Source organism: Equus asinus, chromosome 18 (genome assembly GCF_041296235.1).
Source record: "Equus asinus isolate D_3611 breed Donkey chromosome 18, EquAss-T2T_v2, whole genome shotgun sequence".
Taxonomy (NCBI): Eukaryota; Metazoa; Chordata; class Mammalia; order Perissodactyla; family Equidae; genus Equus; species Equus asinus.
Window position 1 is genome coordinate 10,068,690 of NC_091807.1, and position 27,856 is coordinate 10,096,545.

The window sequence follows — 27,856 nt, forward strand, 5'->3', positions numbered from 1 at the left end:
CTTTACTAACACGCTTGGGGGAAGTGGTAATAAAGTTACATGTTCTATGCTGAGAGAAGAACACTGCTTCAGGAGAAAGAGCTCTGCGTTTCTATTCAGAATCTCAAATGTGGTCACCATTCCCCAAAACAGATTTCCGGAGAAGTGGAATGATCTCATTTCTTCTGGATGCCCCAGCATCATGTTAATGCTGTGGAAAGAGTACTCCACCAATTCAGGTATTACTATTGTGCCATTTCTGTCCCTTAAAATGCAAGATGTATCTGTTCATACAACTAGGACAGCTGGGGCCACCACCTGTTAACTAACTTCAAGCACCATTTAATTAGCCTGTGTTGAAGTTACCGTATGCTTTGACTGGAAGGGAGTGGAACAGTAGCAGATGCTAAGCACTATAAAGAAAAGCCATTGAATACCAGAGCAAAGTGGGTGGAGAGAATAACAAAAAAGTCACCAGACGGAGAGAGCCAGAAATACTAGTAAAATGGACCGGAAATTAACTCTCACAGATAAAGTTCAAGGGAGCAAATCTCTTCCGTCCCACCAAGGTATCTGTCATATCAGATGCTATTGAGGATATGATGTGAGCATTTTGAGTAAATGCAGAATTCAACTGGACAATTGGCTTAGTTTCTAATTATATCAAGGAATAGTCATCACTTATTATTTCCATGAAGATCTCCCTGTTACTTCCATGAAAACCTCCTTTCTTAGGCCAAACATTTAGGCATCAAAGAAAAAAACATGTTGTCATGATGAAGCATAATTTTCCCAATTACGTTAAGAGCTCTACTTTGTCAATGTTTCCATTAGAAGAGATCTAGAAACAAATGGTTTTAAAATTATGAGCATTTCTTCATCAATAGAATGATTTCCATACAGAAGGCACTTTATCTTGTTTTGTCAAATTAAGTTGAATTTAAATGAGTTAAAAGCTTCTTCTGTGACATTTGTATTCTTCTGAGTCACAGACTTATCCATTAATGCATTTACCTTTCTGACATTCAATATTATATTTTATGTTAATAGAACTATTTATATATATATATATACATACATATATATGTGTATAGATATGTACATACAGCTTTCTTTTTGATGTTTTGCTTAAATATGCGTTAGGTCTCTATTATTTAATCAGATTTAATCAGCGTGGTGTAACTGGATATATACCAAATCAGCTCAAACAAAATTGTACTTGAGAATTTTCATGTAGTTATTTTTCCATTTTTTTAAGAATTGTAACATTTTTGCAAATTCAAAAATAGAATTTGGCATTGGCAAACCAAATACTAATTCAGAATTTGTATTCTATTACTTCAGTTTCAAGAGCAGCCTCTCAGAAAAATGCATTCCATTCGTTCAAATTAGGATATATCTATCTTTGTATCTATATCTGAAATTACTCAGCTCGGAGTTCATAGAACCAAAATACAATTTACCTGCCTGGCATTATTTAAATACCTTTCTTATTTATTCATATTACGTCTTTCAGTTTTGAGAATTATCACTATTTATTACACTTTCTTTTATATCTAGTTTTTCATGGATATTTGTAAATCATCCCTTTTCAACATGCAAGAAGGAAAACTTTTACCAGTAAAACCCTCACCTGATTTTAACAAGATTCTATTTCCTAGAGTATATATTTACACAGCGAGTGGAGAAGGGAGAAAAATATTATTCTATCATCAACAGTGATTTCCCGTAGTGCGGTTTTGAATTAGTTTTAGAGTGATTATTAGATAGATAAATATGTAACAAAGTTCTAATAAGGAAATAATTGATACTCATTCATTGAGTAAAGTTACCTTCATCTTAAACTCTTGACTCCAGCAAAACTATGCCTCAGTGTTTCATCCAATCATTCAATAAAAAGGTACTGATTCCTCACTCTGTTCTTAGCTCTGTGCTAGGGTAAGGCAGACGAAGATGAGTAACATGTGATCCTGTTTTAAGTGCCCTGAAGCTTATACCAAAAGGTAAATCTTTGCTGTTGAAAAATAATTTTAAAAAAGTAATTGTCAAGAAAACAGAATCTGAATTTATCTTCATTTTCTTTAGTCAGTGGTTTGATTCCCCAAATCTCCATATTTAAAACTATGTGGGCACAGCCTTATTTTAATAATGAACACCTATTTTAATAATATTTTACCATGTATTTCTACCTTAAACACAACCAACTACCTTACCAACTACTTTATTTTATCTTGTCTATAAAAGGAGACAGTGAAGAAGCTTAATGGAGCTCAGAAATAGATTTGTGAAATTATCCAATTTTATTGTTCAGTGACTGGAAAAGAATTGCTAACCTGGTGTCCCATTGCTTATATACTATTGAAATTCCGTCCAGTTCCTAGAATTAGATCAATGAGTAAAGAGAGGCCATGGGGTAAATGAAAAGAGGGAATGCCTCTAAGTTAGAAGTCATTCGGAATCAAATTCCAAATCCACTGTTTACCAGCTGCGTGACAGAGGCCAAAGAAATTCTATGAGCTTTAGTTTCAGTAACTTTAAAATGGAAACATGCATGATTCAGATCATGATGATGATTATGATGACTGTGGTCGTGCTAGAAATGTAAGAATTACATGAGAAAACATACATACATATGAAATGATGTACATTATATTAAATAAACTAAAGCATTATGTAAATATTAGTTGTGATTATATTCAGTACAGTTTTTACTTCTTTTTCTTCACATATGATTAATTCAGTTATCCAATCACTTAAACCAGAAAATGTGAAAAAGCAGCTACACATAATTTGAGATTGTTGTATGAAATCTAGTTATTCATTTAACACAATCCTGGCATGTCAGGTCATGAGTTACAATTACCTACTCTGTCATGGAGAAGTGTTGGATGATAAAGTCTTCAAATTTAAGAAGAACCATCCATTCACTAAAAAATGTATTTGAATACATATTTTACATCAATTTTAGCGTTTTGATTTATTTTATCTAAACATACTTTCTGACAATCATTATCCACATGGATCATTATAATTATGGTTCCTTTATCTTTGAAAGGAACATAAGGAAGAAACCTTGATTTTCCTTGTAATAGCAAAATTGGAGATGGTTGTAACACATTGTTTTCTATCTGTTACCATATTGCTACTTTAAAAAAAATAGGTATTCAACATTTTGTCACACAATTTTAAAACTTCATACATATTATATGTAATGTTCTATGGCATAGAAATTTCTGAAAATAAAAGTCATTTGGGCCTAATTGTGATGAATTTTTTTGCTTCATTCTCTAAATTTTTTTTAAGTAGATACTACCTAAAAACACCTACTGCTGTTTCTTTTTTCTCTCCATCTCTACAACTTAACTCTTATTTCTCCACTTATTTCCAGTTCAAAAGAATAGGGCAAATAATAATATACCTTCCATAGTTATTTTAATCCTACATGACTAAAGCAGAATTTTGAATTTAACTTTAATTTGATCTTGTATAATTGTGACACAAATTTAAAGCTTCACAAACATAGTTTTGGTACTTAATTTTGTAATTCATTGCCTGGGTTTCTAATTAAATGTTCTCAGTACTCCATTTAAAGTACCCATTCCCTGCATTCCTCTTGATTAGTAGGAAAGAATCAATGAGAATTGATCCAATTTGTAGAACACTATTCTCATATTGATAGTAGTTTATATTCATTTGCTTTTCCCTAATCTTTTATTAATGGTCATCTTCAAAATGTCAATTAATGCCAAAGACCTGCACAGTGATAATGCAAATCTATAAAGAGACCAGCTTGACACTTTACAGTAGGGCAAAGAGAAAAAGCTATTATTTTTAACATATATTTACACAACTGTCTGAATAAGACAGAAAGAAAGGGTAAAGATGGAAACTCAAATGTTTTGAGCTAGAAATTACAATTAGAAATTAAAAGGAAATAAATGAAGCTGAATTTAAACAATAGATCTTTCTCTTATGCCTCTATATTTCTACAGTGTAAGACTGGCTACCATAGTATGAAGAATAATTTAGAGAAATATGGGTTGATTGGTAGGACAAATATGAGTCTTTGTGCTACAAAAATAATATTAGCTGTTTTAATCATATCACCAATGAAAGAAAAGTCATTGCATGAAATTCTGCTGCACATTGTAGGGACAGCTTTAGACCACTCAATCTTCATCGGCCCTGCTTTAAAATTTTTCTAATGTTTTTCATAATAAAGTAATTGTTAATATTATGTTGTATTTGCTTTAGTCTCTATATACTTTTTTTTATGAACCATTTGAGAGCAAGTTAGAGATAATTCACACAATTATTCCACATGTGTAACTGAAGAATATGTTTTTTTCTACAGATTTTACTTTGTAAGTCTTAAGTCTTGAATGAAGTCAGGGCAGTGTTTTTAGCACAAACACTTCATAAGTAGTACTGCATATTGTATCACACAATTGTCTTCCCATCTTATATCACACAATTGTCTTCCCATCTTAGTTACTCACTATTGGTGATATGAAGTTTGATTACTGAGTTCAAGAGGTTACTGCCAGATCTATCCATCATAAAACTACATTTTCCCCTTTGCAGTTAGCAAATAATCTCTGGAGTGATACTTTGGCACTGTGAAATATGGTGTCCCCTACCATTTTTCTTCTTATAGATTTAGTATCCACTGATGATGCTTGCGCGAATGAATTACTTTACCAAAAGTTGCAATATAATGATTTTTCTAATTCGAAGTTTCCCTTATATTTTTATAGGTGTTGGGGAAATCTTAGTAAAGATGTTATTATACAGATTAAAAAATTTCAAATTTGCTATTGAATTTACTTATTAAAGAAACTTGTATCACTTTTATTGAATTGTTGCATTTAAAGTTTCCTTAAATGCATAATTTCCATTGCAAAGGAAGACACAGATCTTTATTCCCTCTTGTCATTGTTGCTTTTATTAAATCTATGAAAGACCTGTAAGATGGCCCACTCATATATTATATAGCTTGTATAAATAATATATATGTTATATGGTTATATATAAGATTTTATGTATATATTATATATATAAAACTTATATACTATAAGTTTTAATGAGGCATACAACCCCTTCCAAAAAATATAAAAATAAAACATGCAGCAAAATCCAGCATAAACAGTAAGCCTAGAGGCCAGAGTTCAGTTTTAACCCCAGAAACTAAAATTTCACTGAGTTCTAAAATATTAAAAATATAATATGTTGATGACTTTCTTAACATACATAGGGAATATAGGAAAGGAGTAGTTTAAAGGAAAAGATGATGAGTTTAGTATTTAGTAAGAGAAGGTATGAGGTTTCTTGGAATCCATGTGAATTTGAATAAGCAGTGGAGACAAGATTTGGTCGTTGGTAGAATATCTAATTAAGAAATGTGGAATTTGCATCATCTTATAAAAAAAAAAATTGAACCCCTGAGCCTCTATGAAGATATCTACAGAGAGCTAGTTGAACAAGAAAAGGATGAAGTCTGGAGCCCTGTGAAACAGTGTTGGGACGGAACCCGGCTTTCATAGATGAGGCATTAGTTCCATGTGGCCCCACAGATTAGAAATGGAATTAGAATCTAAAAAATAGCGGGTTTTTTTTAACAGAACATAAAAGAAAGGACTTAATTGTAAAATTGAAAATTTTTTCTTTGAAAAGCAAGGAAAGCCAAATGGCCACTAACTTCAGATGAATCTGTAGTTGATGTAAGATTGTTGTGAGGTCTGTCTGGCACATTTCCAACCCTGAATGTCTATGATTTTATGATTCAAAACTTGTTTATATTGGAAAATGCTTTATGTGATTTTACGGATACTGGAGATAGAGTACAATAGCATTTGGATTAATTTAAAGCGAGTTTTTATTTTTCTGACTAAGACACTGGTACAGAAAGTGCAGTTTTGTATTTTCAAATTGTTTCAGATTGAAGGCCTAGCCCTTAAGTGAGGTTTGTCTTCTTGGTCATGCTCTGTTCATTAATTAGTTTATTATCTTAAAGAAAAAGAAAACATTTCAGCCCATACAATGTTGCAAAGTCCAGTGTAAAGTGGTAGGTACACACGTGAAATAGACAGATTCCCTAACCTTCAAGAATCCACAGTCTCATGGGGGCAGCAGACACAGAAAACCCAGCACCCCTGGTGCAGGTGCATTTCCAGATGTGATGGCAGCTTTTGTCAATGGCAGCCACACCTACTTCAGTTCAGGCCTGGACCATCCCAAATTCAGACTTGGGACCCAAGAAGACCTCCTTCAGACATTGTAAGCTCTACATAATCTCTTACCTCATTATGTTCTAGTCTATGGCTCACATAAATCAATACTGTTTAACAAAAACTTTAAATAAATATCTTTTGGACTCTCTTTGAATTAGTCCTTCACGTTGCATATGGTGAGTCAAATGGTTATTTCCTGTTATAATCATCTTTTGACAGAAAGAAGGGGGAAGAAAAAAGTGAGTGAAGTTAGTAAAAATGGACCTTTTTGTTTCCTTTAGGTCTAGAATATTATTAATTAAAGACAGAAACAGGTACATAGAAGGCGCTTTATAGATATGGCAAGATTCCTAGGTTAGTGCAAAGTCTAGGCTTTCCTGAGCTGAAGAAGGGCCAGAAGGGTGAGGGGCGAGAACAGGCAAGCGAATTTAGATACCGCTTAGGGTCAGTTAGATGCAGGTGAAGAATCTACTGTGAACAGATTTAGGTACCTCGATTCAAATGGCAGTGAACTTCCTTCCTCACCTCTGTCGCTTTTACAGGAAGTCCTTATTCTCAGGGTGGGTTCAGTAATGAAGGGGGCGCAAATCTTATCCCAAAAGTTTTGGGATTTTGTATTAAAACTGATTTAATTGATGTCGTGGATTTGGATGGATTTTTATTGTTTTTTTAACAGAGTGATTAGAAATGTATGTATCCACATTGAGTAAACTATTCCATCATAAATTAAAAGTAGTATTTCCTTTGAAAAGCTGCATTTGTTACTAAGAATAATTTGTCTAAAATTATGGTGACCCTAAACACATTGTATCTTTTAAAACAAGATTGTAGGTAAGCAGGGGAGGTCCCCTTAAAAGGCTTTTAATCTGTTTGAACAAGTACATTCTGTTTATCTTCCTCCATCAACCTCCTTTATCTGGTGAGCCTGCGCGAACAAGGTTACTCAGTTTGCGGCAGAACATTGTACAAATATTGCCTCAAAATACAAAAAAATGCCCGTTTCCCATGTTGTCCTATTGATGTGACTAAAACTCTGACGTCAACCACTTGTGCATACAAGTTGAGTTAACAGGCTGGAGGGGTAGAAAGTGGACTTGTCCCCGCTCTACCACTTCCAGAGTCAGTTTTAAGGACAAACGTGACAACAGCCATCACTGGAAAGGCAAGAGGAATCGAGCAATCATGAGCATTTCCCCCTTTGTCTGCACAGATCTGAACCTTTCTTTCCCCTTCATTTTAACCTCATCAGGTTAATTAAATGACACTTGGGGTGGGGAGCAGGAAAGCTGGCACATGGAGTAGATAAATTTGCTCTACACAAAAGCCACAAAGCCAGCCCATGTTAGACTTTTTATCCTCTTTAAAAGTTTCTAAATCATCCCTGAATAGCTGTGTCTAAGACAAAATGTGTCAACTTAGCTAAAAAACTAGCGAGGACACAAAATTAATGACCCCTGTGATGTTTCTAGAGGGGCATTACCTGAGCGTACTCGCTGCTTCATTCATAACTGACAGGTTTTCTTCCTCCGGTAAACAGCTGTGCTTCCTCACTGCTCCGACTGAGAAACCCTCTGCAGATGCTGTTTAAGGTGATAAAAAGCCTCCAGAACACCACAACTTGAATGACCTATGTCTCCACAGTATTCTATTTAGGAGGTACACACTTGGGTTTTATCGTGTCTGCGTCTGCTTATCAGCAATGGAGCTAGAGAGACCCTGCTCATATTTATCTAACACACATAGATATGACATGTAGAGTGATTGAGCACAAGTGAAATTAGTAGCAATGTCATTGGGCTTCTTCATAAATTTATATTACTCCTCAGCTTCTGGATATGGGAACTTGAGTGTCATTATGCTTAGCCTCATCTCTAAAATTCTATGTAAGAAAATGAATGTGCAATTTGAAAAACATATAAAAGCATTTCTTTTACTCCAGGAAAATAAGAACGGATGAATGAAAATACTTATCTGGGTGACTGTAATATAGAATCTCAATCAATTTGGAATGTTTTTAAATATTCAGACCAAAATGTGCAAAGTTGTGTTGTTTTACTCCTGCATTCATTTCAGTAAATTTATCTCAGTCCTTTAAGATGGCAAATTGTTGACCTGTGAAAGATGTGATTTTGCCCTGCTTTCTTCGCTGTTTCTCAGAAAAAGTATGACATTTTTATCATCCACCCTCTTATTTGACAAGACCCTATTTTTCCCCACACCCTCCCCCCCCACACACCCATATGAGATACAGTCCCTTGAGTCTGTAATTGGCAGGAGATGAAGCGATGATGGGGAGTGATCGCAGTCAATAGCTTTGATTAACAATAAGGTAGAAAATTAGCAATGCTAGCGTTCAGCCACCCTGCCCTCTCCCTCCTCCATATGCTCCCTCAGTCCGTGCTGGCGGCCTCACAGAGGGCAGTCAGAGCCCTTCGCCAGCTTTGAAGTGCAGCAAAGGTGCAGGCAGAGCAGAGAATTAGGGAAATTAAGGAGAAGAAGTAGAAAGTATAAGCCATGACGCTGAGACCTTCGCCCGGCTTAGTGTACCGCAGGAGGAGCGAGGAGGAAGTGTGCTGTGTGTTGTCCCTGTGTGTTTTTCTGTCACATGTGGATTTACTTGTGTCTGGACATGCTATGATCGAAATGGCAACTACTGTTACTACCGTGACCCCATCAGCAGCTCTGGTGTTGTTTCCGACAGACCCTGAAGACCTAGAAACGGGGAACGACCACGGGACGCCGATCCCCACCTCTGATAACGATGACAATTCGCTGGGCTATACAGGTAGAGTGTTTCTTTCCCGAATACTAACTATCCATTCCTCCTCAACTGCCTCCTCTTCCATCAGTCATCAACCACCTGTATAAAATTACCTAATCATCCTGCTTCTAGGATAACAACCACAACAACTTCTTGTCCTCATTTTCTGGACTTCATCCTTCAGCTGGGAGGTCATATTGCTAAAGTAAACACTTTGGGGAAAAATAATTTAACATGAAAACTGCATGCCTTCTTATTGTCTGTTTTTAATATAAAAGAATGCTTATCAGACTGGAACTTTGATATTGCTGTTCTGTTTAGATGAATACTATTTTCTTAGAGATTTCATATTGAACTAAATGGCAATCAAAAGAAATAAAAGACTACCTGCAAGTAATTGGGTTTGAAAATTATCTGTAGGTTTTTTTTGGTTACACTTGAAGTCTTATAAACAACAGAAGGCAAACTCTTAACAAGAGTGATGCAAATCATAACTACCATTTTATATCTCAGGATTCCTTTTGCATGACTTATTGTTACCTTATCCATGAACCACATCTTAACCAGATGCATGTGTACACCAGCATAAAGTAGTAAATTAACTAATGAATTTGTTGGAAATAATTCATATTATAAATGTCTAAGAATGATATTTCAATGTTCTGCACAGAATTTGTAAGTGGGGTTCTAAATGTAATTACATAAGTTACACATCTAACTCTGAGAAAATTTGACTAAATCTTTAGATAAAGGCAAAGAAAAAAGTACATCACTTATAACCCATTTAATCAGATAATGATGTGATAGTGGTCTTGTTATAAAGCTGTTTATTATATATTTTATTAGTTTTTATTAACACAGTTCTCCACAGACTTTGCTAGGTTGTGGGAGGTAGATAGGTTGTGAGTGTGTGTGTGTGTGTGTGTGTGGTAGGGTAGTAAGGATTAGAGATAATGGGAAACTCATCTGTAGCATTATGATCTTACAGATGATTGTGTTGAAAAGAGAATAACCCAATAGACACAATTCACTTTGGTATAAAATAATAAACTAGTACTTTAGAAGCATCTCACTATCTTCATAGAAATAATTTTCTGCAACGTTATCCCTTGGCTACATGATATCAGGTTTTAAACACTTGGAATAAGTGCTAAAATTAATAACACCTTTATAAACAACTTTAATATTTATCATATTTTACTCTTACAGATAACTTATTTTTATCTATCTTTCAAAATAAAAACTGAGATTAAAAGATCAACAAATCAAAGCCCGTTGGCAACGAGATGGTGAGGGAGTTATACTTTTTCTGAAACTTAGCTAGAACAAGAGTTGCAAATGTCATTTCTTAATACCATAAATACCAAGGAAGTTCATATTCATGGAAGGAGGAATCTGAGGTGGTGCTCTTTCTCATGGGTCCTCATTTGCCAATGCATCTTAGTTCTATTCCCTTCTGCTCGCCCATTCTAAACAACTGTATTGTTTAAATACGCTAATAGGGTTTGCTCTTTGTCTTTTATGGATTTCCAGAAATTAATATATAAGCAATACATAAATCATGTAGGAGTATTGAATTAAGAGAACTTAAGTTACAATGCATTTAAGACTAAATGTAGCATTTTTTGAATGTTTCATTCCTATTTATTTTTCTCCCTCGGGTTAATCAGTAGTCAGATTTCTGCTATTGAACATATCATTAGGTGAATTAATAGGAGGTAATAAACTTATAAAGTTATCTTTACATGCTACAAGGGAACAAATTAAAGCAGCACGTTTAATGCAAAGTGACTGGAAAACAATCTTCCAAATAATCTTGTTCCTGAGACTAACTGTTTACAACACTCTGGTACCAAAAGAAGTTTATTCAATGTATTTTGTTTTGGTAAATTCTTGATTATTCAGGAACTTCTTTTCTACTATGTGAATTAAACATGCTACTTGTGTCTCTTTCATTTACTATTAACCTTTTCCCTTTTTTGCTCCTTAAAACCTGCACTAGACGTGATAATAAGATGGAAAGAATGATTTTTATTGGCTTGATAATTATAAAGGAAGATCTCAATTGGCTCTGAAGTTGAAATAATCATACGAACTATTACTTGAAACTACCCACAGATTCTTAATCTTCTGTGTGAATGTATATGGGTGGGTGTGAGTGTAAGGGGGTGTGTGTGTGAATTTCCTTTACTATGATCCCATTTATATGAGCTGACAGAATCTTTTTACTAGAGGTAACTCAGTTCTGAAGGAAGTGAGATGGTCTATCTGCTCAGGAACATTTTTACATATTTAATGTAAGTTGTCGAGAGTTTAACATGTCTAGATTTTGGTAACCTTGGTTATAGCAGCAAGAACATTGTCAGAAATAAAATATAAATATTAAGCAACTCAGAGAATATACAAAGCAGCTGTCAAATAAATCGTTGATATATTTAGTTGCAAGATAAATATCCATGAAAGTTAACAAGTAAGTGTATCAGGGATTGTTCTTGTCTGTATTTTTGCACAATGTCTCAAAATGACTATGCGAATTGTAGATACTAGAAGTTTATTTTTTAGTACATGTTGCTTCACCTCATTGAGCTGATGTGTGAGTCTTTTCTGTCTCCCCACAACATCCATATATGTAAAGAAGAAAAGCTTCCCAGAGGATTCTGTACAATTCTGGAAAATATATTTTGGGGAACATGAAACGTCCCAAAAGAAGATTACCAATTCACTAAAATCCACATGTATACCTCCCCACTTCTCCCTTTTTTGACCATAACAAAGAGTGTAATTTCTCCTGCAAGCTAATTTGTCACTACAACATCTGCTCTGCCACTCAAACCATTTGAGATCATCACTATCACATTGATCCATCAAACTAGAATCCACAGATCTCATATCATGCACATGAATTTATAGTCTTATTAGTGATCTAGTCAACAAATGATAACCTCTTATTAATAGTAGTTTCTGCTTAAATCATATACCATACTTATCTAAATTGTATAAGTGATTTAATTGAGAGGCCCAGGAAAAAATGGCAATATAGAGTTCAGGGAAGAAACATATATTGATTCCTTTTCTCCTTGCTATCTCCAGATACAATACTACAAAGCCATGTAAGGTTTAAAAACATTTCAGTCTCTGTCTCACTAATCAATGAATGCAGAGCAATTTCTAAGGTGGCTCTGTGGTGTGTTATTAAAATGGACTTGTGCATTATTTGCAGAGAAGTAGCCCATTTCCTGTTTAACCATGTGTGTCATAAATATTGGGGATTATTTAACAGCTCACAATATATAGCCTTTGTTGCAAGAACAAGTAAAATGGGGTTTCAAATCAGCACTTTGTGGGGTCACACACACATCCCAAAGAGGTTGAATATATAAAAATCAATGATTTTTTTAAAGGAGCTCCTGAAAAGAGTACATTGTTTTTGACTTCCGGAAGAGCATATGGTGTTTTACAAATGCAGAAAAATTAAGTAATATGTCTAAAAATAATCAAATGTCTGAAATACATGCATAATCCATGTACAGCTTTAGTCAGTGACATAAAATTTAAAGAGAAGTTTATTGATACTTAGAAATTCAGAGAATAAGTGGGAGCTAATGACATCTTAGTAGCTTCTTAATCTTTTTAGAAAGCAATAATTGGTAATTATGAAAGAAATTAACTTTATCCACTTCTCTGAGTACCAAAAGAAGTCTGTAAATTTTATTTTTAAAGTCTAATATATATCCTTTGTCCTCATTTCTACATATTAAAGATAAGATAATGTAGCCCATCTTCATAAGTCTGTTTTAAGGATTGGCCTCCTTTGCTTACAGCAGCATACTGAAATAAAAGCTAAAAGCAAATTTTAAAATCTTAAAACGGAGCAATTATTAGAGTTATGTCAATGTCAACTTAAGTAAAAATCTATCCATGTCAGAATATCAGAAATCCCAGAGTAATTTCAAATGGGGATAATCGAGTCTTCTACTCATCAACACTACCTCCAAGTAAAGTTTGGTTATAATTATGTTTAGAAGAAAACAAAATACATGCTTTCTTAAAATATCCTGGACAAATTAGGATATTTGTCCATATGCACACAAACAGCAACCCCAAAACCATGTTTTGCCTTATATTTTGGAATCTCAACAGGTAACTATTAATTGATGGTGACACTGATTCGTCTGTCACTCTACATTCTTAATTGCATAATTTCACAATTAAAATAAAACGAAACTCCATCGTGACATGTATTTTTTTAATTTATGTATTCATACTAATAACTAGCATTTATTATCACTTCGTGTATTCAGTGCAGTTTTCTAAACACTTTACCTGTAGTAACATGTGCTGTTACTAATGGTGACAGAGCCTGCTATCTGCTTCAATATTCCAGAAGAGAAGTAGTCCAAAATTAATTACACATTTCCCAACCTCAGAGTCTTTAATTTAAATAAAGTTGTGGCTACATGCTACATTTGAGCATGTGGTTAGAAATTAAATAGATTAGCTATGCTCCTTCTATACAACAGCACAGGTTTAGTGACCAATATTTTAGGTCTCTGCTAATTCTCACCCGAGGCTCATTGTTATTGCAATAACTAGTGCACATCTTTTTAAAAAATCAAATAGGGTGAAAGTTTTAAACAAAAACAAGAGGGTCCCCACTCCACCTCCTTATCCTTGAACACACTTCCCTTAAACAACCTCTTTTCTTACTCTTTCAGATGTTTCTTCTGATAGTTTCCTTCATATTTTTAACATGAATATGCAAGTACTTCTTGATTTTTCAGTTTTAGACATTATCTGGTAAATCTTTTTTTCCCATTCTCTCGCTATCACATTCTTTGTTACATTACAGGCAGAGTTTGCGTTCGTATGACTAAGCAAATTGTGCCTAGGTGAGTCTACTGCAGAGCCAGGTAGAAAACTATAATTGCATTTTCTTCTTTGTATGAGATTGTTTATTTTCTGGAGTTAATAATTGCATTTTTTAACTTCCTAAATGCTTAATCATATCCAATATTTCAGTAATCTGAGGTTTTTCTGGACACCTCCCTCATAAAGCCCTCCATGTTTTTGACCCAAACTGAATAGTTTCTCTCTAAATCCATGCCTTTTTCCACCACTGTTTCATGTTGGATCTTCTGTTTCCTAATCTCCTTTCTTCTTCCTTTCTGGTTCAGCATCTTATTAAGAGAAGCCTAGTCTCCAGAAACCACATCTTAATAAAACTTCAAAAACATAAAAAGCAAGGAAGTTTTACTACGATGTGATTTTGGTGGCTTGTTTGTGTTTGCTTGTGGTTTATTTGTTTTCCTTGATTATTCTGGGTACTAGATGGGCCCTTTCAAATTAGAGAATCATTTATTTCAGGTATAGGAAATTTTTTTAGTTGTTTTTTGATAGTGCCCCATCTCTGTTTTCTCTGCTCTCCTTTGGAACTCCTGTTAGTGAGATATTGGACCTCTTAGATGGATTCATTAAATCTCTTGTCTTTTCTTTCCTAATTTCTAAGTCTTTGTCATGTTCTTTCCAACTTTCTGGGAAATATCCTTGATATTTATTGTTTACTAATGCTTTTAGCAAAATGTTTTCCTTCTTTATTATGTGTTAAATTTCTGAGAATTCATTCTTGTTCTCTGATGTCTAAAGAGCTTCCATAAGTCAAGATCTCAAGTTTTTCTAATTATAATTAACTGCTTTTCTACTATATCTCTGCATCTTCCAACAGATGGTTAAAATATTAGAAATCCACTCAAAATTCCTCAGTTTATAGGTGAGGAGACTGAGACCTTTAAAGTTATCATGATTAACCAAAATGGCACAGATATTTAGCAGTAAACATTTAACTAGAAACACGTCTTCCAAATCCAAATTTTAGTGCATTTTTTAACTTAAAATATCCCACAAAAATTGCTAGGAAATGAGAAAGTATAAAATAATAAGCTGCAGAACACATTAAAACTAATACTACACTTTAGTGGTTACATATATTTTATATTTGGCTCTAAACAATGACAGACTAATTTACAAGTTCATCTAAAATGCCTCTCCTCCTCTGAATGAAATATCTGGCTAATCATTTATGCAAACAAAATTCACATGTTGAGTGCCTCCTCTGGATGCAGCGTTTTGCTAAGCACATGGTGGTATATAATACCGAAACTCTGTTAAAATCAACACCATGCATGGCTCCTCTCTGGATCATTATATCTGGTTGTTCCCTCATTTACTTAACCAAAAATGGCTTCATTTACATAATAATTGACAATAGAGAGTAGACATGGCTAACTCTGTGTTCCTGAACTTTAAGGGACATGGGACACGGGACATGGAAGCTTTAAGTGAATTTGAGCATTTACAAAGTAAGATGACCTCTAATGACAATGGGATTCTATGAAAAAAGAGTTTAAACCAGTTTATCTCAATTATTTAAAAAAAATTAAAAAGCAAATTTTGCATTGTCCTCAGATTATTAACATTAATTCTAATTCTAGAGCTTTTCATGAACACTTTGGAGATTTAAGTCATTCCAAAAAGGTGTTGACTGAGGCATTGACTATGAAACTTAGTATTTGATATATTTTCAACGTGGAAAACTTTGCAGCTAAACATTTTGTGTTTGTCTGGTGGGGAAGAAAGAGCACAGTGTCTTAGCTTCTATAAAGTGGCAAAACTTTGATTTCAATAGGAAAAATGCATTTAATTTTTCTTTCTTCAATTAGAAGTTCAAGTGAAGAAAATACTTTTCATGAATAGTTTTGATTTGAATTTTTGAAAAGATGCTTTTGATTTTTAAAATGTATCCAAAAGTGATGAATTTTAGAGATGTATGGATAAGTAAACATACTCAGAAACATAAAGAAGGCCGACCTTCTATAGGTATACTGATTTCCTTAAGAGAGAGCACCTATACATGTAAGGAATTCAGGTTAACAGTTTTTAAAAGAAATTTTAATGAAATTTTTTTTCCAATTTATTTTATTTATTCAATTTAAATAATTCATGAACATAAAAACCTAATTTCTTAATAAAATATTAGCAAATCAAATTATGAAACATAAAATGTTTAACAAACTTTGGTATTATTTTATCCCAATTATTGAAGGTTGTTTTAATGTCTCGAACCAAGCAATGTAATATTTCACATTATCAGGGAAAAGGAGATTAAAACTTAATCATCTCAAAATATACAGGAAAAGCATTGATAAAATCCAAAACTTTTTTTAAGATTGGCACCTGAGCTAATGTCTGTTGCCAGTTTCCCTTTTTGTTTCTGCTTCTCCCCAAAGCCCCCCAGTACATAGTTGTATATTCTAGTTGTGAGTGCCTCTGGTTGTGCTATGTGGGATGCAGCCTCAGCATGACCTGATGAGTGGTGCCATGTCCACACCCAGAATCTGAACCAGCAAAATCCCTGGCCACTGAAGCAGAGTGTGCGAACTTAACCACTCTGCCATGGGGCCGGCCCCCGAAAACTAATTTTAATTAAAAGAATCTTTCATAAAATAGGAGTAGAAGTTAACTTTATAAAATTAGTATAGATTGTGTACAAACTATCTACAGTTAGTATTCTTTTTTTTTTCCAGTTTTTTTTTATTGAGTTATTGATAGGTTACAATCTTGTGAAATTTCAATTGTACATTAATGTTTGTCAGTCATGTTGTAGGTGCACCACTTCACCCTTTGTGCCCACCCCCCACCCCACCTTTCCCCGGGTATCCACTAAACTGTTCTTGGTCCATAGTTTTAAATTACTCATATGACTGGAGTCATACACAGATTATCTTTCTCTTGCTGGCTTATTTCACTTAACATAATTCTCTCAAGGTCCATCTATGTTATTGCAAATGGAATGATTTTGTTCTGTTTTGCAGCTGAGTAGTATTCCATTGTATATATGTACCACATCTTCTTTATCCATTCGTCTGTTGATGGGCACTTAGGTTGCTTCCACGTCTTGGCTATTGTAAACAGTGCTGCAGTAAACATTGGGGTGCACAGGACTTTTGGGATTGCTGACTTCAGGCTCTTTGGATAAATACCCAGTAGTGGGATGGCTGGATCGTATGGTAGTTCTATTTTTAGTTTTTTGAGGAATCTCCATTCTGTTTTCCACAGTGGCTGCAAATTTTAATGAAATTTTAATAAATAAATAATCCTTGTGTCACAACAGCTATAGTCAAGTGACTCCCTAATTATCTGAATGATTCAGTAAGAATCTTCATTTACCCAGCAATGTGCGCCATGCCATTAACATTTTAGCTTAACTATCCTCCCCATTGACTGTAGAGGCTTTGGAAATGACTCCCTAGTAACCCAGTGAGACAAGTCCCACGCTCAAATCCTCCTAAGCAGTACATGTCGACAGCACAAGGCTCAACTTCCGGTCAGGAGCTGTCAGTGCGCAGTCACTGGAAGAGTGTGACCCCTGCGCTAGGTTAGATTCCTGCTGTGGTCCTATGCAAATCATTCTGTGCTTTCTTGTGTTAGCTTTCCCATTCATAAAAAGGAAATACTAATTGGCAGTTGACTAATTTTTTTTTGAAACCTAAAAGAAAATTGGCTAACTCCTCCTAATCTCTAATTTTTAGAGAGTTTTTTAGGTAATGATCATTTTTTCTCCTTATATTCGATTCTATAGAATTTTATCCATATTTCATGGACATCAGTCCAACTTCAGCTTATCTCAAAAAATTAATACTTGGAGGGCTATGCAATCAGCACATAAGCTTTTGCTATAAAAATAAAAAAAATTACTATTATTTACATTGATGTAAAGAAACTATGGAATTAGCTACAGGTTAGTACCACACCTATAGCTGGTTACTACCATAGGTTATGCTGTGGTAACACACAAAAACAAAATTTCCATGCCAACAGAAGATAAGTATTCCAAGGCAACACAACACAAATTTATGTCTCCCTAAGGCTTTACATGATAGGAGAACTCTTCAACATAGTCACTGAGATTCCCAAGGCTAACAGATATGCCATCTTGACAGGGGCTTCTGTAATTACAGCAGCAATAAGAACAATCATGAATTGGCTTTAAAAGCTTCTTCTCAGAAGTAACTTCTGCTCTTTTGTTTTTCAAAGACGGTGACACAGATATCTAACTTCAACAGAGTAGGGAAGTGCAGTCCTACCATGATGCTTGGAGGAAGCAGAAGTCGAATACTTGGAGAACAATACTAATCACTACTAGACTAGTAATGCAAGAAACAAGAAATTTGTCAGTGTTTCAGAACATACACCCTTTCCTTGAGGAAAGAAACTTTACTTAATAAGGCACCCAGATGGTTCCATAACAGAATATACTGAATATTCAGTTGGCCATTCCAGTGTTATAGAAGCCTATAGTCAGTCCTTTCCTTCAATTCATTACTGAAAAATAATTTCTTTGTTCAGAAACCATGTTATGCACAATAACCTGCTACAGAACAAGGAAGTAACACAATAAATGCATAGATGGTGGGTCTGGCAGTAGCTTAGTGAGAAGGAAAGAAAATTCATTCGCAGAACATCTATTCCAGTGAGGACATGTCAGTATTCCCTCCCCCATGATGAAAGGAGTTCGATATAATTACTCTACCACCAAGTTGGCTGGATGGACCCCATGTACTATTGTGCCATGTTGATGGTTCAGCGTTGCTCTGTGCTATGGGCAGACAGGGCTCTCAGCAGTAGTGGCCATTCAGCTTTGTTGAGAGTAATACCAAGTCATTAAGTTCATACGTAACCTCTCTCCCTGCTACCCTGGACACACTGTTCTTGAGCCAATTGTGCAGGCAGTAAGATGGTTGAGGAAGAAGCTGAATGACATCTAGGTCAACATGGCCATCTGCTTACTAAAAGCCTCCTACGCAACACATGATCATCTGTAAATGTTTACCCAGGTCACTGTTATCCTCAATTCTGAATTCATTTCAAAGAGTCGATCTCATACCTCTTGCTCAGATTTTCTTGTCATACATTCTTCAAACTTCTCCCTTCTAACACCCCAAACATCCATCCAACCCTTCGGCTACTATCCCTGAATTGATCTAGGTCCGTACCTCTAAACTTCTCTCCTTCCAGGTAAAGTAGATGAACAGTTGTACCACTCAAAGTTCTTCCCACAACAAGGATTTACTTTCCCTACTGTCCTTCATGGCATCCTTGTATGGGCTATAATGCAACAGCAGTCCATTTCCAACCAACATCAACGTATGCAGAACTAAATGTATATCAGGCTTGGTTATTCATTTTGTCCACCCCAGATGGCCATATGTATGGATTGAGGGAAAAGTGGCAGTGTAGCAGGAATAGATGCATCATAAATGGGAGCTACCTGCACATGAAACATTTTTCTGTTTTCAATACCTGCTTGAGCCTAATCCTGTTTTTCCTATGCCAATTCTACTTGATGATGGTATGCTGCTGTGCACATCCCACTTTACAATGTAGATCAAACATCACCCAGTTCATGATTCTTGCATGATTTGAGGAGGAATTTAGATTCCCTTGACCCAAAGTTCGATCACTCCTAGATCCAAGTTGTAAGACAGAAGCTGAATTTTAAAAGATTAATTTTTCCAAAGAGATCATTGCTTTTCTCTAAGCCCTAGGTGGTCTATGCTATGAGTCTACTCTCAGAACTTGCCAGAAGCACCATGCTATGTCACATTACTGCACAATTGGATTTCCTCAGTCAAATAGCCCAAGTAACAGAGCTGCTCTGCACTACAAGCTGCATCAGTAGGACAGCCTTCTCTTGCTCTGGCTCACAGTCAAAATGGATAGCATTATGGGTAGTTGGTAAATAGGAAGGACTAGCTCACCCAAATGTGGTATGTTTCTTTCATTATCCAAAGATACTCAACATGCAGATGTATTGCTGAAAAATATGGGTTAAGGAGCAGGCACTGATCTTTGACTTGGGTGAGACTATCCTGACATGGTTGGACCATTCAAATACACAGGGATTAGGAAGAACCTTAAATTTTTATGAGATTTATCTTCCATCTTTTGAAATGCTTGTGCTTTGCAAGGGCATATAGAATAACTGCTGCTTACTGCTAACCAAGATTTATGAGCATGATTTCAGCAATCTAGTGGACCAGGATGTTGACTGGAGGATAATGAGATGATCTTGATAAACAGAGAGATAAAGATAGAGAGTTGATGTAGCACTTAGGTAAGATAGTGAATACGTACTACCGTATCTACCAAACGAAAGCAAGATTATTCTGATACTGTTCATTTACTGGAGAGAGAAGAATGCATTTGCCAGAATAGGAGCTGCATTTTATATGCCAGTGTCTCTGGTGATTTTCTCTAGTAAAGAAACAATATCTGGAAGAGTCTTTAACATTTAAATATTCACCTGATTAAGTATACAATAATCATTGTCATTCTTTGAAACCTGTCTTTCTTCTGCACAGGCCAAAGAGGTAAGTTTAATGGGGATAGGGTAAAGACAAATGCCTACTATATATTTCAATTTCTTGAAATTGGGGCTAATTCCCTCGTGTTTTCACAGAGATGTGATATTTCATGTGATTTTTAAAATTTTATGTAGAGGGCCGGCCCCGTGGCCGAGTGGTTAAGTTCACACACTCCACTTTGGCGGCCCAGGGTTTCGCCAGTTCGAATCCTGGGCGCGGACATGGCACCACTCATTAAGCCATGCTGAGGCGGCATCCCACATGCCACAACTAGAAGGACCCACAACTAAAAATACACAACTATGTACCGGGGGGCTTTGGAAGAAAAAGGAAAAATAAAATCTTTAAAAAAAATTTATGTAGAGTGCCAATTCTAAAAGCCTCTCACTATTAAAAAAAAAGTCCTCATTCAATAGGTCAAGGAGATAATGTATTATTCTGTTAATTGTTGATTCAATTACGTATTCAATAACTGGGAATATTGTCACAGATGGATTTTAAGGCACATTGGCAGACGTACTTAGGACAAAACTCTATTATTCGACTAATGAAACACAGTAGTGTTCTGGATTTCTAGGTGTCAACAATATCAAACAGTCTGCATTTCCCTTTCTTCAAATCAGACATCTTGATAAACAGGGCTCCTTTAGGGAAGTCTGAAAAGAAAGTTATAGTACATAAATTTGATGGAATTGCATGCTGCTTTTTCACAACTACCCGGGCTTCGTTCAAGTGTGGGGCTCCCAGCCCAAAAGTCCTATGTACCCCAATGTTCATTGCAGCATTATTTACAATAGCCAAGACATGGAAGCAACCTAAGTGCCCATCAACAGACGAATGGATAAAGAAGATGTGGTACATATATACGATGGAATACTACTCAGCTGCAAAACAGAACAAAATCATTCCATTTGCAATAACCTGGATGGACCTTGAGGGAATTATGTTAAGTGAAATAAGACAGCTAGAGAAGGATAATTTGTGTATGACTCCAGTCATATGAGTAATTTAAAAATGTGGACTAAGAACAGTTTAGTGGCTACCAGGGGAAAGGTGGGGTGGGGGGTGGGCACAAAGGGTGAAGTGGTTCACCTACAACACGAATGACAAACATTAATGTACAACTGAAATTTCACAAGATTGTAACCTATCATTAACTCAACAAAAAAAAATTATAACTAATTCTGAATTAATGAAAAAAAAAAAAAAGCGTGGGGCTCCCAGCCCATGCGTTGGGTGAGAGTTCATGTTCTGGCAATTGGCTGATGGACCATGACTTTCCAACACATGACTCAGTTAGTTCTTTTTTACCACATCTAGAATTTTTTTATTTAAAACTTAATTATACTTTGTTAACTCCACAACTATTTCAATCCTAAGGACTCCTGATCTGTAAACTACAGCAAAATATCCTTGGAAGTCCATCGAACACTGTGAAAACCATGCTCACTTTGTCTCTGGTAGTTAACTGCTACCATGTGGGCTTGGCCACTCCATGACCCTATCATCCACACTGAAATCAGGGAGCTAATTACAACGGCCGCGCTTCCTAACTTCATTGCTAGCCTACAAAGAACAAACATTATAACACTTTTCAAGGATGCAGGAGCTCCTCTCTCCAGTGTTGTACCAAATGCCTTGTTGAAGAAATTGTCTTCTGGGCTTTTTCAGGAGACAGAGTTGGAGGATGGGTAAATACGTCACAAATGATAAACCAACTCAAACATTTGAATTCCTCTACTCCAATGCTGCCCGATAGAAATATAATACATGCCACAGATGCAAACCACATGTATACTTTTAAATTTTCTAGAAGCCATATTTTAAGACACAGTAAAAAGAACTACGTGAAATTGTTTTTAAAATATATTTTGTTAACCTAATATAAACAAGATATTATTTCAATATGTAATCAACATAAAAATTCTTATTGAGATAGTTTACATTTTTTGCACTATTTTACTAGCCACATGTCAAGTCCCTGATAGCCACATGAATTCCTCCCTCTCCGTTATGCCAAAGAATTTCTAGCATCTAGACTTATTTACTAAACACATCATTTGAGTCTAAGTTTCAGTCAATAGCAAGCACACAGCTAGAACCACTTCCAGCTGTTCAAACTAGCCCTTTGATTCCAGAATCTCTGTTAAATCCAATCACATTAATAAATGCAGCCACTTTAAAATGATTTTTCTTCTTTTCTGGTCTAGCACATTTAGAGTCACATCCCATCGATATTCTCCAGGTTTCTGTTGATATAAATTAGCAAAATCTAGTAAGCTTTCTCTTCCTGGGCTAAGTATTGTAGCTGGGACATGTTTGGAATTGAATCTGATCTTTGCTGTGGAGGTAATTAGGACTGTTGGAGTGGGGTATAAAGTAAATGGATATCCTTTAGCATGATAACTCCTCCAAGGTCTCCAAGTCAGGCAGATCCAGCTTCATCCAGCTGGAAGAAAGGGATCTACCTGCTGGCAAGGGAGGATCAGTGGAATTTGGGGGTTAGAATGCTCAGGTTGATCTGAACCCATCGACGTAATGCCATTCCACGTTCTTGCACTTTCCCCAGTCAATGCTCTAAATTTTCACACAAGAGGCCCCAACCCATCAATACTGAGTCAGACTTTCAGCTACAATAGCCCTGAGGCTATAAGTCAACAAAGATTCCCTATGCCCCTTATTGCGTCTCAAGCCAAGAATTTAAAATGCTGGGTGTATCACTTCTCTAAATGATTCTGTGCAGTCAGAAGCAGGAGGCCCACCCACATAGTCCTTGTATTCTTTAATGTCATAATAGCCTATTGTGGGAACTACAAAGTCCACGAAAGCCTTGCCTCAATTTGCACTCCATTACAGGTGACCACAGGTGACACGTCACGGTACTGTTTTGTCACTTTATACTACAAATAGCCAGAGTCTCTCTTTTTTTCCTTTGAGATATAATTGACATATAACATTATATTAGGTATATATCAGGTATACAACTTAATGATTCAATATTTGTATATATTGTGAAATGATCACTACGATAGGTCTACTTAACATCCATCACCACTGGTAGTTACAATTTTTTTTCTTTTGATTAGAATTTTTAAGATTTACTCTAGGGTCTCATTTTCTAATTGCATTCAGATTTCACTCACTTCAAATCACACAGGCGAGTTAACAAATCCCAGATTCTCATCCTGGAGGTCCTGTGTAGACAGTCAGCGTCTACTGCACCGTGGGCCTCTTTTTCCAAAACCTAATAAAGATTATGCAAGGAGTTGGAGTTGGAAAAATCAGAAATTACTCTAGATAGTTTAATAAGAAAAGGATTTAATAGAGGCAATTAGGTACTTACAAAATCGCTGGAAGGAGAAGTGGAGCTAGGCCCCCAAAATAACCCGAAAGATTAGTCAGCCCAAGAAGTCCACCGGAGAAGCTATGTCTTATTTAATCAAGAAATGGGATATCAAAGGCAACATGGAAAGGAAAAATTCTTTACATTTAAGGCTTTCAGGTCTGTCAATAAGCTAGTAACTTATTTCTGAAAATGTTAAAAGTAGCCAATTCGCATTCACTGTGATAACTTATACTTGACTTAAGTGGTTGGGCACTTAGTGCTGTTTATTTGGCATCATCTGATAGAATCCTCATGACAGAATGGCAAAGTGAGTTTTATTATCTCTATTTTGTAGATAAAGACACTGAGTCAGAGACAAATTAAAGCAATTTTCCTGATTTGCCACGACTATCAAATCCAGAGAATCTAGTCTCTATTCTCAGTTGCTTCCCATACCAAGGTAGGAGTTATCTGTAGTAAGCTTCATGTATTATTAATAATTGCACAGTCAGCATGTATAAGCTTTCAAATTACCACACTTATCCAATTAACCCATGGTTACTTATATAGCCTTTAGTGCTTCTCTTCAGGAGGAGGCTAATGAATTTCAGGATAAATGATTATACAAGTGGGAAACAAAGGTCATGAAAAATATGGAACACTTCATAATAACCGTTACATAAAGGGCTCTTTATTCCCCCCAAATCAATTTTAAAGATTGAAGTCTCAGCAGCAGCCTAGTCGATTTTAATTCTACTGCTATGCGGTTGGTTCTAATAAAATTTTTAAAAACTAATAATAATGATATATCAATTTCTTAAGTATAATACTTTAATTTTGCAGATGAAATAAGAGAACCATACATATCTAGTAAAAATATAAAAACATTCCTGGAATGATTTACATCAACTTAAAGGTGCAAGTTAACTCTGGGAAAGTGAGGGGTAGAAAGGAACAGAGAAACAGCGATAGTAATATGTGGAAATTTTTGTTTCTATTTAAAAAGAGAATGTAATACAAATGTGGCAAAAATTTAATGATCATTCATTTATGTGATGTGTAAAGGAGTGTCTATTATATATTATGTAGCTTTCTGCATGCGTGAAATATTTCATAATTTGAGATTAAAGAGTTTTAAGAAATTAACATTAATTTTTAAGAATTATTAGGGTTCTATCAGATTCCATTACGTAATATGGCATACTTTCCTTGTCATATGTTTTATGCTAGCTTCTGCATTTAAAAAATGATATATAATAGAAGTTTTAAAAAGTACCCTAAATCGACACAGCTATGTTAAAATAAAACCAAAAGAAAGAAGAAAAGAACTTTTGCCCAAGATTTAAATCTTATAAAGTATGCTTTTGATGTGTTTGGATTTTAACGTCTATTCAGGTCAGACATGACCTCAGTTTTTAAAGATCTAAACCAGAAGCAAATGCCTGAAACTGATTTTTCTATTTTAAAAAAAAGAAAGAGGCACTATGACGTACTTAATATCAAGAATGTGCAGAGCTACATAAAATACTATGTCATTCAATTTATGCTTTAAAATATATACAGCATATAATTATTATGGGTAAATATGTTCATTATCTTTTTTCAAATGCAATTTAGATGTCTTCAATTTAAAAAGAATCAGTGGAGACATACAAAGTCCTTTCACAAAGAATTGTACAGAACTAAATTACCATTTCTAGAATAGGGGTTTGCCACAGAAATCCTCATTAGTGGAAATGTTCTGAAGAGACTCTGTCAGACTATTCACTCTATAATTTAACCAAGACATTGCTCTGAACTAATAAGGATGCCCCTTATTCACCACAGCCTTTAATGTACACGTAGTTCCTTTTAGTTTTAACCTATTCCTCTTTTATCTATTTCTATCTTAAGTTTCCTTTAATGACAGTAGTTATACCAGGAGAAAAGTTGTATAAGGACAAACTCAGAATGGTACTGAATAATTAATGACTGTCTTTGTCTTTAAAGTAAAAATGAGACAAAGAGAAGCTTCTGGAAACAAATTCTGTTATTACCTTATTGTAATCTAATAAATTTTTCTAGATCTTAGTTCAAAAGGAAGTGTTAGAATGATTATTAACTTTTTAAAAAGCAGTTGAATGGACATTAGGATTTTGTTAATGTTTAAAGCATCTAATGGGTAAACAAGTGAAATGCTAAGAAAAAGTTAAAATAAGGCCACCCTTCAATAACAGAAGTGCTTTTTCTTGCAAAATTAGCTGTAACTTTCCTATCAATTCTGCTACCTTGCATAAATTAGACATTTATACAGATGTATCTTGGAGTATTTTTATACATCAAAGAAGAAAAAGTCGATAAAATCAATAATTGTTTTTATCATTCATACTATATTCCCTTAAATTTGCTTTGCAAGTGCAACTAACGGAATCAGCCAATTCAACAAAAACAAAGTTGTGAGGATTCCTTAAACAAAACAGGAAATCAAAGGCCTACCATATATTTTTGGTATTGAGCTAGCATCCTGACATATAGTGGAGAATTATTTGAGTATTTTATAAGGAATAGTTTACATTGCCTTTTATGTAGACACCTGTATTCTACTGGAACTAAAACAGTTAATTTTCTTCTAATGTTTAAGGGAAAATTTTATTCTTTAAATTTAAAATTACTTCCACTCTTCATTTCAGCCAAATGATAATTTTAAAAAGAAATAATGTTTATCTTTTTATTTATTATTTTTTTATTTCTTATTTTTTTAATTTCAGTAACCTTGGATTATAACGTTATATAGCTTCCGGATGTACATCATAATATATATCGAATTCTGTATAGATTACATCATGTTCACCACCCAAAAAGTAATTATAGTCCATCCCCGCACATGTGAGCCTAATCACCCCTTTTGCGCTCCCCCCTTCCCCTATGGTAACCACCAATCCAATCTCCGATGCTATGTGTTTATTTGTTGTTGTTTTTATCGTCTACTTATGACTGAGATCATAAAGTATTTGACTTTCTCCCTCTGACTTACTTCACTCAGCATAATACCCTCAAGGTCCATCCATATTGTCACAAATGGCTGGATTTCATCATTTCTCATGGCTGAGTAGTATTCCATCGTGTATAAATACCACATCTTTATCCATTTGTCCCTTGATAGGCACTGAGGTTGCTTCCAAGTTTTGGCTATCGTGTATAATGCTGCAATGATCATAAGGGTACAAGTATCTTTATGCCTTTGTGTTTTCAAGTTCTTTGGATAAATACCCAGCAGTGGGATAGCTGGATCATATGGTAGATCTACTCTTAATTTTCTGAGGATACTCCATACTGCTTTCCATAGTGGCTGCACCAGTTTGCATTCCCACCAGCAGTGTACAAGGGTTCCCTTCTCTCCACATCCTCTTCAACATTTGTTGTTTCCTGTCTTGTTAATTATAGGCATTCTGACCGGAGTGAAGTGATACTTCATTGTAGTTTTGATTTGCATTTCCCTGATAGCAAAGTGCTACAAATGTGTCAATTAATGTTTCATTTAATTAAGCAATCCAAGAGTGTCAACCAATTTCTAAACATTACTTACATTGAAGGTTTTAATGATTAAATAAGTAATACACTCACAAGACAGGTGATTTAAAAAATAAAGAAAAACATTAAGTAAAGATAAAATTATCAACATCCAACATTTTAACATGCAAGCAGTTCTCATTATCCTCTTGTAATCATAATGAGCAAAGTCCACTAAAAGAGAATTCACACACACGCACAAATTCACACCAATGGCAAGTGCAAAAATTTTTTAAAATTGAAAAAGTAATTAGGACTTTTTAAAAAGTAAACTACAACTTAGAAAAAGTAGTTTATGTTATGTTCAATAAAATGTGTTGTATGTTTGTAACTCTGCTCTAACTCGTTTAAAGAATCAAGCATGAAATCTAACACAATTTCTCTACACATTGTGTGATGGCAAGATGTGAAATCGCTCGCTTCACATTTGATTTCACTGGAATTACCATATTCTTTTTGTAGAACCCATCCTGTCATACTTATGAAGTTCCTCATCCTCAGCCTTTAACTGGTCTAACTCTGAAAAATCCCATCTGTCAATGGTTTTTGTGAAATAGAAGCAGTTCTCCAACAATATTTTCATGGAAATCTC

At 35.0% G+C, this 27,856-nt stretch overlaps 1 protein-coding gene across 4 annotated transcripts in view; it reads left to right on the plus strand.

The window, feature by feature from the left end:
- The window catches only part of ROBO1 (roundabout guidance receptor 1), a 1,064,923-nt gene that overhangs the window by 576,056 nt on the left and 461,011 nt on the right, over positions 1-27,856 (plus strand). For all 4 annotated transcript variants that reach the window (XM_014867639.3, XM_070488682.1, XM_070488681.1 and 1 more), the window contains exon 3: positions 8,911-8,994. In XM_014867639.3, coding sequence (XP_014723125.1) covers positions 8,911-8,994 — 84 coding nt within the window. The remainder of the gene's footprint in view (positions 1-8,910; positions 8,995-27,856) is intronic.